We start from the raw sequence: 12,792 nt of genomic DNA, 5'->3' as shown, positions 1-12,792 counted from the left end.
TGAGACCAGGATGCAATGCAAAGGCTGTTCCACTCAGTTTAGAATTGTCCCTTGAAAATACATTTCTCCAAAAATGATGAACAAATGGTCTCATTATGCTTAGTGAAATTAAGTCAGTCTGACTGAAGGACAAACACTGTACGGTTCCACTTACACTGGTACCTAGAATAATCAAATTCACAGAAAGTAGAATGTTTTTGCCAGAGGCTAGGGGAAGAAGAAATGGGGTGTTATTGTTTAGTGGGTACAGAATTTCAGTTTTGCAAGATGAAAGGTTTCTGGAGATGGTTGGAGCCCATGTGAATACACTTAATGCCGCTGAGCTGCACACTTAACAATGGTCATGATGGTAGATTTTATGTGCATCTTAACACAATAAAAAAAAATCCTGCTCAAAGCGCCAATAGCATCCCTTTGAGTGACACTGCTCAACCATCTAAAAATGGTCAATTATATGCGGATTTGGTCATAAGAAGTTCTATGAACTTGTGAGCCCTAAGTTAACTGGGAGATACTTGTCTAGGTTTCTCCTTTGTTTCCACTGCCAGCTTAAGGAGACCCTAAAAATCAGGTAAAGGAGAAACTTAAAAGAGTCAAAACAGTAATAGGCCCAGAAGGACTCGTGCTATTGCTAGCTTTAGTTTTGAGAAAATCTTATTTGTAGCAATGAACTTACACATTCATTATACTATCAATAAGATAACTTTAGGGGCGGGGCCTCCCTGGTGGCGCAGCGGTTGAGCACTGGGTTGCGAAGCTGCCTGTGCGGCCTCTGCGGAGCCGGTTCGATCCCCGGTTGCTCCCCGGCCACCAGAGGAGGGTCCCACATGGCGCGCGGACCTCTCCTGCCGCCCGCTGCTCCCCTCAGCAGTGTATTTCGTTGGTCTGCCTGTTCTGTTCCCTGCTCTGGCTCTGGTGAATTCTCTCACCCTCCCGCGCTTCTGACTGTACCCAGTGCTTGTATAAACAAAACAAACAAACAATAAATAAATAAATAAAACATGCCTCTATTAAAAAAAAAAAAGATAACCTTAGGGGCAACAACTTGGCATATCTATCATCCAAGGGTATGTTCACATGCCGGCGGCAAAGTGAAGAGCAGAGAAGTTCCTACCTTGTAGATACAGGACTTAGCATTCAGAAAGAAGAGCTCTATTGTAGCGTTGTCCTTTAAGTACGAAATGCTCTCGATATAGAACCTGAAAGAGAAAGAAAGCTAGTGAACTGCAGAAACGCCAATGGATGGAGCGGGAAACAACCCTTCTCTAAGCTACAGGACATGACACGAGGACTAGAACTCCCAGTCACCAAGAAAAACAGAAAAAGGCGTTGTCAGTTGTTCCCCTATGATCCCGTTTTTGGGAGGAATGGTTGTTTTCCAAGTCCACTGGTAGCAGGTTAGCATGGCTGTGCCTGTCTGTCTGTCCTTGCCATAAGCCAAAGAACCGGCCTGACCTTCATTTCTAAGCTTGCCCATATATTTTATGTCCCCTCACCTGCTTTGCAATGTTGTATACTGCCACTGGTGCTCATTATATTCTGTTTCTGTCCTCTTCATTGTTAAGTTAGGTTTTTAAAAAATATATCTTTCTTAATATTTTGTACTATTTTGCAAAATCAAAAGCTGTCCTGGTTTTCCTTTTTTTCCCCTTTCTTTCTTTCTTTCTTTCTTTCTTTCTTTCTTTCTTTCTTTCTTTCTTTCTTTCTTTCTTTCTTTCTTTCTTTCTTTCTTTCTTTCTTTCTTTCTTTCTTTCTTTCTTTCTCTCTCTCTCTCTCTCTCTCTCTCTCTCTCTCTCTCTCTCTCTCTCTCTCTCTTTCTTTCTTTCTTTCTTTGTTAGTAATCATTTTTGAGGTAATGTTTTACAATATTGTATGTGTTTTAGGGGTACAGGTTCACACCTCTTTAAATGTATGTCACACACCCCACCCATGACCAAAACACCATTACTCTTCCACTGTGGTCCACTGGCCCCCTCCCTCTCTGGTAGCCTCAGTTCTGAACTCAGACTTCTAGGGGTTGGTTTTGGTTTGGTGAGATGGATTTTTAAAGATAATTTCTCCTGCTAAATTGAATGAGGGGGTCCGATTCCTCTTGCCATGGTTACTTCATATCTTCCTGAAGGTACCGATGTATGATTTGATTTCTGCAAAACCAGAGAGCTGGAGTAAGGGTTCTTAACACTGAGAAATATCAGTTCTAATGCATATTAAGCCAAATGAGAATTGAATTTTTATCCAGATGGAGTTTATAGATTTTTTTAAGATGAAACATGCTGAAATTATTTTAGTTTACATTCAATGTGCCTTTAAGCATTGACTTTGGAGTTTATTAAATTCTTTAATTAGATAAAGTACTTGTACTTGTCTAAAAATCCACTGCACTAAGGAATTAAGAGTTGTAATGAGAGGGGAGAGGAAAAGCTTGATGTGCAGAGCCTCAGAGGGGCAGACGGTTCCAAGGAACAACCCAGGGAGGATGCTGGACACCAGGTAGAACCTGGGTAACCACGGGAGCAGCTGTGCAGAGGGAGAAATGAAAAGCCACAATACGAAGGTTCTGGAACAGCATTTCAATGTGATGGAAAGAATCCTGGGCAGGAAGTGGAGACTAGTGAGCTGGTCCCAGCTCGATGTGGTTTAGGGCAAATCACCTCATCTCCCCGTGCTTCTATTTTCCAGTCTAAAACCAGGCAGTGGGACTCTGGATCTCCGCCTAAGAAATCTAGTAGCTTTTGAATACTGGAAACTAATTCAGATTAAAACAAAGTAACACAGCAATAATATCAAAAACAACAAACCAGCATGTTAAAGCAAAGGAAACATGTCTGTAGGTTAAGTCAAGCCTATCCCCCACCAGTTTGCAAGCTCTAATCTGCAGACTAAATACTATCTTGTATTATTTTCCAGTGTATGCGGAGGCTGTTTTCACAATACCAGCTCATTTAAATTTGTGAGTGAATATGGAGTAACTTGAGATATTAGGAGATATTTTCAAGTAACAGATATAGCACAATTATCACTTGAGAGACTACAGGAATTTTGCAAAGTACAGTCTGGTCCTCCTTGGGAAGCCTAGGACTGTGTAGGCTGGTTGATCTCTATCACCCACCCCCTTCACAACCAAACAAAGCGCCTGCCTCCCACTTTTGAGGTCACACTTATTTTAGGTTACAAAGGCCTTCAAAATAGATGACTAAAATAAATAAATAAACAAACAAACAAATAAATAAAAATAACCTACCACCTTAAAAAAATAATGACTTGATCAAGAAGATGTGACACATATACACAATGGAATATTATTCAGCAATTAAGAAAGATAAACTCATGCAATTTGCAGCAACACAGGATGGAGCTGGAAGGGATCATGCTCAGTGAAATAAGCCAGAAAGAAAAAGAAAAATACTGGATGGTCTCACTCATAGCAGGAATTTAGAAAACCTAAATAAGGGACCAGGAAAAAGACTAATCATAATAAAGTAAAAATCAAAATCAACAAGCAACTATAAACCAGAGATATACTACAGGAGGAGGGGAAGAGGGAGTAGGATCAAAGCGGGGGGGGGGAAATGGGAATTGTATGGGGTCTATAACCAAGATAAAAATGAATATATTGTGCAAAAATTAAAAATGATGTAAAATTAAAAAAAAAACATGTCAATAGCTGAAATATTTAAGGAGAAAATACTGAATAACTGATTTAAGTCAATCTGTGACAATGTGGACTCTACCCTGGTGGGTGCAAAAGCCTTCTCCAGAGTTTGGCAAAGGCCACCAAAAAATCCATTTTGGAGAAGGAAAAAGTAAAACATTGGAAGAAACTGAAGTGATGTCAATGTTAAAATATTCTGTTTCTGAAGAAAAATATTAACTATGAGAAAAATAATCAATTGAAATACATTGGTAAGACAATGAATTATATCAGTCCTATACATATGGTAAATATGGAGTTTTACATAATTTTTTTTAAGATTTATGTATTTATTTATACAAGCACTGGGTACAGTTAGAAGTGTGGGAGGGTGAGAGAATTCACCAGAGCCAGAGCAGGGAGCAGAACAGGCAGAGTGACGAAGTACACTGCTGAGGGGAGCAGCGGGCAGGCGGCACGAGAGGTCTGCGCACCATGTGGATTGAACCAGCGCTGCAGAGGCTGCGGGCAGCTTTGCAACTCAGTGCTCAACCGCTGCGCCACTGGGGAGGCCCTTATGTAACACTTTCAACGACTGTTTTCTGGATGATTAAACTACAACTTTTTGAAAAGAAAAAAAAAAAAAAAACCCAAAAGACAAAGGTGTTCATCGCACAGTCTCCATGCAGCAGTCCCAGAGGTACTGTAAACATAGACAACTTGCGGTTCACTAATAATGGAATTGAAATGCTGTGCTAGAGCTACATCTCAAAGCAAAATAAGTTAAGTTGATTTCATTTAGAAATTTACACTTGTTGTAAAGGGCTTTGGCAAGAGGTAGTCAGAAAAGCAAAATAAGTAGAAGCAGGCAGGGAGGGAGGGGGAGGGCGTGGGGAAGGGGAGAAGAGAAATAGAGAGAGAGGAGAAGGGCAGGGGGAGGGAGGAGGACAGGTAGAGGGAGGGGAAGAGAAGGGACAGAGGGCAGGGGAGGGAAAGGATGACAAAGATGTGGTTCCTGTTCTACTTCTGAAGAAAGCAAGCTAGCACACCAGGGAGATGTGCAGGTGTGGCCTATTATAGAGGAAACTTTTTTTTTAAGATTTATTTATTTATGCATACAAGAACTGGGGTACAGGCCCAAGGTGCGGAGGGGGTGTGAGAGGATTCACCAGAGACAGAGTGGGGAGCAGAACAGGCAGACTGACTGAAATACACTGCTGAGGGGAGCGGCGGGCAAGACAGGAGAGGTCTGCTGCGCCATGTGGGTTGCTCCCTGGTTGGCTGGGAATTGATAGCTGTGCTTAACCCCTTGCGCCACCAGGGAGGCCCCTATTATAGATGAATCTTGCCTTTATGTCATTGTTCACACTATTCCTTTCCTGCCTTAAGCGATCCTCCTCCACACACCAACTCCAGCTCCCTTTGGCCCTCACTTGGGCCCTCACATAGAGGTTGTTCACTGACCCCAATGAATGTCCCCTCAAGGGAGTGCCTCTCCAGGCTCTCTGAGTATCCCTCTGCTTATGGTCTCCCCCCCTGCCCTGCCCCTGCTGTGATTTTCTATTTTTGGCACATTGTATTATAAGGCTGCTAACCCCTTGAGGACCAGGCCACATGACCCTCACTCCTGCCTCCAGCACCAGTCCAGGCTGGCTACAAACATGAGCTTAGCAAGCATCTGTGCATGAAGGTCATGGTCAACTGGCAGGAGTCCCTGCTGGACAGGGAGCCAGGCAATAAAAACAATGCAGGAGGGGCAAGAAATGAGGAATGATTTCCCAATGCCAGGAAATTCCAGGTTAGAGAGTCTCGTTCCCCTGTCCCTCACGTGTGGGAAGCTGTTACAACAAAGCTGCCCATTACCTTGAACCTTAAACCAGAGTAACAGCGGGGGCTTCTCGGTGACAGTGAGAGCGACTGATTACACGATAATAGTTCTAAGTCTGCTGGGGCTGAAGTAACTTAAATCTCTAAGCAACATCCTATGTCTTCACTGCAGTTGTTTTAATTCTGGGGCACAAAGGAGAGAAGTCATCCTGCCCCCTCCTCCCAGCTTTCTCCTCAATGGTCTAAGAAAACCTTCCTTTTCAACTTGCAAGTCATAGAAAACTGAAAGGAGAGGGCAGATCCGATGTCTTTGGCAACATTATTCATTTCCACCGAGTTCTGTGCTGTCTGGCTGTACAAGATGCAGGAGGTAGAGCAAATAACAAGTGTGTTCTGAGATGGATGGGAAAAAAATCCCCTCCTTTTGACAGAAACTAGAAAGCAGTTTCCTGTTAACCTTTATCACCAAGACACAGCCTGGAAAGCCCTGTGAGTTTCAGGCCTGTCATTTGTTGTTCTGTAACCTTGAATATTTCATCTGATCTTGAACTTTCCATCTGCACTAGGGAACTGGGGAGTCAAAAATGCCTAGAGAAAAGCAGACCTCAGACGTCTCAATCTGCACATGGAGGTGATGTGCTGCATGGGAGCACTGGAGGGAGAGGCTTCTGGGGGAATGGGGAATGTTGATGATTTGAGTTCAAAGTTGAAATTAAAAAAAAAACAAAACCCAATTCTGTTTATGATTTTCAGGAGAGCCATGCTGAAGGTCCTCCTTTTAGGCAGTAGGTGGCGATGTTGCATTTCCTTAACCACCAGAGCTGCTGGTGGTTCCCCAGGTCTTTCTCAAAGACTCCTTCACAAAGAATATTCCAGGCCTCTGGGAAAGCCAATGCAACGATTTCTCTTAGACTGAGAGGGTCTGCATGGATAATTCTAAGCCTGCTTCTCTATTGGGTTTCTAATGCTTTGACATCTTGGGGCCTTGCTGGCTGGAGAGACTGCCCTGCCAGAGTTAGCCAGTTCCTAGCGTTATTTAAGGACTCACCTGTGAGCACGGCTTTCCTGTGGGGACCAACCCATCCAATGCTGGCAGACTCCCTTCCCCACCTCTGTGGACTCCTCCCCTCCAGACATGGCCTACCTGCCCTAACTATCCCAAGGCCAGGAGTCAGGCAACTCAGGTGAGTCCCTCTGCCTTAAAGTTCAGTGAAATTATTCTGAGTCAACCCTACGTCTGCTTACCCGGTCTTACTTTTTCCTTCTTGCAGAAGCCACAGAGCAAAGGCTCTTACCCACACCTCCTCCCACCACCGTGCCTCCTGACCCACCAGTGCTGTGCCCTGCATGGTGTGGCACGCCCCCTCCTCCTGGGAACTGTCTTTTCAGTTCATCATTTCATCTCCTCCTCTCCAATCATCTTTTCAGCTCCTCATCTCTTGGCCTCACCACACCTGAACTACACAAAACCTGTATCTTAAATCAAGTTCTTCAGCACAGTTATTAGCAGGACTGCATCTCACGGCTTCTTTCTGAGTCAAGGAGAGGTGCCCTAGGCTGCAGGCACACCTTGCTCAGGGAGTTCCTTGAGGTCCACACCCAGCTGCCATGATGACCCCCACCTGAGGGGGTCATATTTTATCAGACGCTCTGAAGCTCTTAAAGAGGAACAGCTCTACGTGCTATGTTATATGTTTGAGCCTACTGATACTCAAGGGGTTCTGACGCCTTGGGAGTCTCGTCCAGATGCTCGGGAGGGTGAGAGGATTCACCAGAAAAAGAGCGGGGAACAGAACAGGCAGACTGACGAAATACACTGCTAAGGGGAGCAGCGGGCACATCAGGAGAGGTCTGTGCGCCATGTGGGACCCTCACCAGGGGCCAGGGATGGAACCGGTGCTGCAGAGGCTGCGGGCAGCTTTGCAGCCCAGTGCTCAACCACTGCGCCACCAGGGAGGCCCATCTCGTTCCTTCTTTAAAGGTGGAAGCCTCAGATAGCAGCAGCGTGGACTGTGCAATCATTACCATCGGCCAGATTCCTCCTCCGGCCCCTGCTCCTGCTCTTTCTTCTCACATCTACTCCTTGACACTAGTGAATCACTGAATATTTAGAACAAATGTTAATTAAATGGACCAGCGATTTCATTGTGTAATCAACACAAATGTCACAAATTTCAGTGGCACAGAAATCTTAAATGGAACATCCAGTTGAGATCCAACAACTTCTGGAAGGCATGTACCTCGTTTTGGAGCCACCCTCCTCACACTGTGACAGGAAACAGGAATTTCTGCAGTCCTAGTCAGCCAGGAAAGGCACTGCCAGCGGGTCGTGACTGGCCCGTGGAAAGCCCTCTCCAGATGAAAGCAGCCTGGCATTGCCTCTCCTTCGCTTCAGTTGCTCTCTTCAGTTTCTTGTTTGTGAAGCTCTAAGTTTGAAGAGATGACTCTAATCTCTATTTATTTTCCTACAAACCCTGTGGCTGTCCAGGGCTGCAGGGACACTTGCCTGAAGAGCTCAGACATGGAGGAATCCTTCTGAGCAAAACGTGTATCTATAAAAAGACAGAGAGACTTCCCTGGCCTGGGGGCATATTTTCCTTCCATTTTTTTCCTGACCTATGACTTAAGTTTGCCTGGTGAACACTATCAAGAGGTAACTGTTCTCTAATTCGGTGGGGCTTGCGTCCTGTAGTTGAACGTGATCTTGGTCACACCCTGTGTCACCGGCTGCTTGTATGTACGTGAGGGGCAGGGAGTGGGGAGGGGCAGGTTGGACAGTGATTCAGAAGCCAGAACATACAGGACATGGCGAAGATATCCTCAGCATGGGAAACTGGAAATAAATATGAGTAGGGGATCATGTGAGAATTCTAGAAGAAAGATGTTCAGGGGCAACATACAGGACAGATTGGAAGGGGCTGGCACCAGATGAGAAGATGAATGAGCAGATCTCAAGACCAGGAGAGGTTTAATGGAGATCTTAGTTTCAGCCAAGGGGGTACTTGTGGGAGCAAGGGGTGGGGGTAAGAATTATTTAGGATGCAGAAATGCGATAGAGGGCCTCCCCGGTGGCGCAGCGGTTGAGCGCTGGGTTGCGAAGCTGCCCGCAGCCTCTACGGCGCCGGTTCGATCCCCGGCTGCTCCCCGGCCACTGGAGGAGGGTCCCACATGGCGCGCAGACCTCTCCTGCCGCCCGCTGCTCCCCTCAGCGGTGTACTTCGGTCCTTCTGCCTGCTCTGCTCCCCGCTCTGGCTCTGGTGAATTCTCTCGCCCTCCCGCGCTTCTGACTGTACCCAGTGCATGTATAGACAAAACAAACAAACAGGCAAATAAATAAATAAAGCATGCCTCTATAAAAAAAAAATAATTAAAAAAAAAAAAGAAATGCGATAGATTCGGAAAGAGAAGGGAACAGGTGGGAGAGGGCAGGTGATGTCAGGGTTGACCCCCGTTTCTGGCTTGGGAGCTGGATAGGTGGTGCTAGTCTCAAAGAAGGAGGGGCCCCAGAAGAGGCAGTAAACTTGGGGACAGTGACCAAAGGGTGATGTCAAGGTGAGCTGAGGGAACCTGGGAGGAAACAGTGCACATTTCTGAGCCCCTGCTGTGAACAGAGGGGAGCAAAAGGGAGCTGCTGTGTCAGGATCAAGTAAAGGGAAGGCTTGTTTTTGGCTGAGGTGGGAGAGAGGTGGTCGTGGAGGGAAGGGAGCCGTGGAGAAGCAGAGGAGAGAGGACAAACTCTCCGAGAGGTGGCACAAGGCCTGGAGTTGGAGTAACATGGATCCACTAGCCTTGGATGACAGGCTGAGGGTCGCTCTTCCTCTGCGGAGTGTGTGTGCATGTGGTGGCTGGCAGCAAGGCCACGAAGATGAGGCAGATATAATCAAGTCTGAGGGTAAGGAAACAGGAGATGGATGAAGGTCATGCATGTTAGTTTTCATTTTCTTTTCTTTCTTTTTTTTTTAAAGATTTATTTATTCATTTATACAAGCACTGGGTACAGTCAGAAGCACCGGAGGGTGAGAGAATTCGCCAGAGCAGAAAGTAGAACAGGCAGACTGACGAAGTACACTGCTGAGGGGAGCAGCGGGTGGCAGGAGAGGTCTGCGTGCCATGTGGGACCCTCGCCTGGGGATTGAACGGGTGCTGCAGAGGCTGTGGGCAGCTTCGCAACCCAGTGCTCAACTGCTGAGCCACCAGGGGAGGCCCAGTTTTCATTTTCTTTGCAAACTCATCAGCAATGTCACCTCAGAGCAAAAGGGGTAAGTCTCTGATTTGGAGTCTGTGGCAGGGAGGAAAGCCAATGTGGGCAAAGCAGAGCACCCAGACGGCTCAGCCATCACAACTGGCTAGAAGTATTGATGATGTGTATGAGACTGAGATTGTGACTGGACTGACCCAACACTATGGGGCGGGGGTGTGCACATGTGCACAGTATGTGGTATATGTGTAGCATGCATTTTTTTTAAAGCTTTATTTATTTATTTATGCAAGCACTGGGTACAGTCAGAAGCACAGGAGGGTGAGAGGATTTACCAGAGTCAGAGCGGAGAGCAGAGCAGGCAGAAGGACCGAAGTACACTGCTGAGGGGAGCAGCGGGCGGCAGGAGAGGTCTGCGCGCCATGTGGGACCCTCACACGGTGGCCAGGGATTGAACCGGAGCTGCAGAGGCTGCTGGCAGCTTCGCAATCCAGTGCTCAACCGCTGCGCCACCGGGGAGGCCCTGTAGCATGCATTTTTGTGTGTATTCTTTAAGTTGTGTGTGTTGTGCGTATAAGTGTCACATAAAATTTGTGTGTATCTGTGTGTATGATATATGTGAACATATTTGCGTGTGTTGTGTCTGAGTTCTGTGTGTTGTATCTGTGAGCTGTGTGTGCTGTATGCATTTCATGTGAGTATGTGGTGTGGTGTATGTGGTGTGTGCATTTTTGTTTGTTGTGTGCAGAGTGTTTATGAGTTGTGTATGCTCTATGTGTATGTGCTGAGTGCATTTTGTGGAAAGAGCACAGTCAGGGAAGAACACTGCTGTTTGCTTCTGTCAGGGAAGGGCAAGATGCTCTTCAGCAGGACTAACAGCATAGAGTTCAGCTTCGGAGGACTCCTGCTTTACCACGATGCCCCTTCCTCACCCCAAGTGTAATTTACAACAGCTCAGCTTGGTGGCTGCAGCTTGCTCCTGCAGGGGGCGCTCTGCCAGCGGAGTGCCAAGTTAGGGAATGTTAGCACTTGAGTGTCTGCCTGGAGGCTGACCCACGGCTGTCCTGAACTGTATTTGAAAATGGGTGAGTTTCTGCAGATGTGGCCATGTGTGGAAAAAGGTGGGGACCTGATCTCCGTGCCTCTGGCCCTGCCTGCACAGGGAACCAAGGACTCTCTGATAATACAGCAGCAGAGTAGCTTCTCACCTGTGAGAGGGAGGCAGCGTGGTGGAGGGGAAGGGACTGAGTTTGGAGTCAGATCTAATGGAACAGATACAGCAACTTACTAGCTGTGCCGGGTTGGGGGGGGGGGATTCCACCTGGCCACCTTGGGCCGCCACACCCTTATTTATTTAATTAGGAGCAGTATGTACTTCAAGGGTTGTTGTAAAGATTAACACTCATCCTTATTAATGGACAGGTGCTTAAAAATGGATAGTTCCCTTCTCTCCAACCTTTTACCTTTTTAGATAATTATTTAAACCCTGAAGTCAGTGTGATATTCCTGGTGATTTGACTGATGAGTTGGAGGGGCCTGGTCCCTTTCAGGCTAAATTACAGATCAATGAAGGCAAGTTCTTTGTCCTCTGTGCTGCCATTCTGAGAATGTCCTGCAGCTTGATGTCGGGGTGGAAATAAGTGTTTATTAAAGAACTCTCTCTGGCTTAGAGGCTGCAGCAGAATTCTATGAGATCAAATTCACATCACTTAAAATAATTTGGTTCTCATTTTTGCTTATCGGTTGAATGGAAGCGATAATTTTGCCCTCACTCTCACAGATGTTTTGAATATACATTTTGTGAAAGGATATATAAATGTCAAATAACCAGCCATGCTGGGATGGCAGCCCAAACTTAGGTTCTTAGTGGTACGGGTTAATATTTCCACTCTATGAATTCCTAAATCTTGGCTTAAGGCTGCTCATCTTTTCCACGGTCTCTTTTATCATTTGGTTTTGATTCTCTTTATGCATGAAGGCTAAGTTTACACAGTATATAGATGAAAGGAGAAAGCCTAGGAGAGGCTGGACGCTCAGACTGTGTCAAGGTATTCATGTGCAATGGATGGCTAGACGAGGTTGTTCGGGCAGACCACTCTCTTGTTCATAAAGGTCAAGGGTATGTATGCAGGAAAAGTACCTGGCTGGACATGGGTTCTTTGATGGACCCCAGCATTTTCCAAGTTCTAAATTCTTATGAAGATAACTTACTTCCCTTTGGAGGAAACAGCATGTATCTCAGAAAGGCATGGGATGATAAACTGGAGATTCTTCCTAGGTTAAAAATCAAGGTGAAAGTGCAGAATTCACCTATGTGGGAGAGTCTGCTCCCTCTTTCAGAGACAACAAACTATTGGTGTTGTGTGATGGGCTGCTCAGCTAGGGGACTCAGAAGTGTGGGGGTCTCGGCAACCAGGATCCTCCACGGTCAGTGCAATAGTTTAAGTAACAGAAAATGAGACCCTAAGTCTGGGTAATAAAGAGGAGAGGAACAGGCAGTGAGATTTGGGTGAAGGAGCAGTAGAGAATTAATGCACATAAGAATTTGAGGAAGAAGAAAGAGGGAAAGATTTCCAAATATAAAGTCTGTGTGGTTACTGATGTCATAGATTTGACGTGACCACAGAAGATTTGGGGGGTGGGGATGAATCTGGCTTTGGGCCTATAGGGTATGAAGTACTCGGGGGACCAGGAGGTAAGTGGAAATAGGAACCTGATGATCTTCAGAAAGATCAGCTTTTGTCAAAACAAAACAAACAGACAATTATAAACCAGAGACATCCTGCAGGGGAGGAGGGAGAGGGATCGGAGGGAGGGAGGGAGGAGCCCAGTGGACTGAGGTGATGGTGCACAGGTGCATTGGGGAAGGAAACTCTATGGGGACTACACCTGAGGGGGTGGGGGGAAGCAAATATTGCTTAAAAATTAATAGTGATATAAAATATATATAAAGAAAAATAAAAGAAAAACAAAACAAAAGATCAGCTTTTGTGATAGGAACTAATTCTGCTTGTGGTGGTGCCCTGTCCAGTATCCCTCCCCAAAGGTGGATCTGGGGTTTTCCTAAGGCGTGCTCTGTGAGGTGTCTGCTGTGGACAACTAGGAAAACGGGATGGGGAGGCAGAAGGGTCACTGA

The 12,792-nt window shown here is 46.1% G+C and overlaps 1 protein-coding gene across 6 annotated transcripts in view; it reads right to left on the bottom strand.

Moving 5' to 3' along the window:
* Window positions 1-12,792, bottom strand: part of FRMD4A (FERM domain containing 4A) — a gene marked incomplete at both ends in the record, with an annotated part of 535,058 nt that overhangs the window by 110,226 nt on the left and 412,040 nt on the right. For all 6 annotated transcript variants that reach the window (XM_084253889.1, XM_084253888.1, XM_084253890.1 and 3 more), the window contains one exon: window positions 1,115-1,199. In XM_084253889.1, coding sequence (XP_084110015.1) covers window positions 1,115-1,199 — 85 coding nt within the window. The remainder of the gene's footprint in view (window positions 1-1,114; window positions 1,200-12,792) is intronic.

The sequence above is a fragment of the Talpa europaea genome (genome assembly GCF_964194135.1).
Source record: "Talpa europaea genome assembly, chromosome: 14".
NCBI classification, from domain to species: domain Eukaryota; kingdom Metazoa; phylum Chordata; class Mammalia; order Eulipotyphla; family Talpidae; genus Talpa; species Talpa europaea.
The sequence above is the reverse complement of the archived record's forward strand: the minus strand, read 5'-3'. Positions and strand labels throughout refer to the sequence as shown.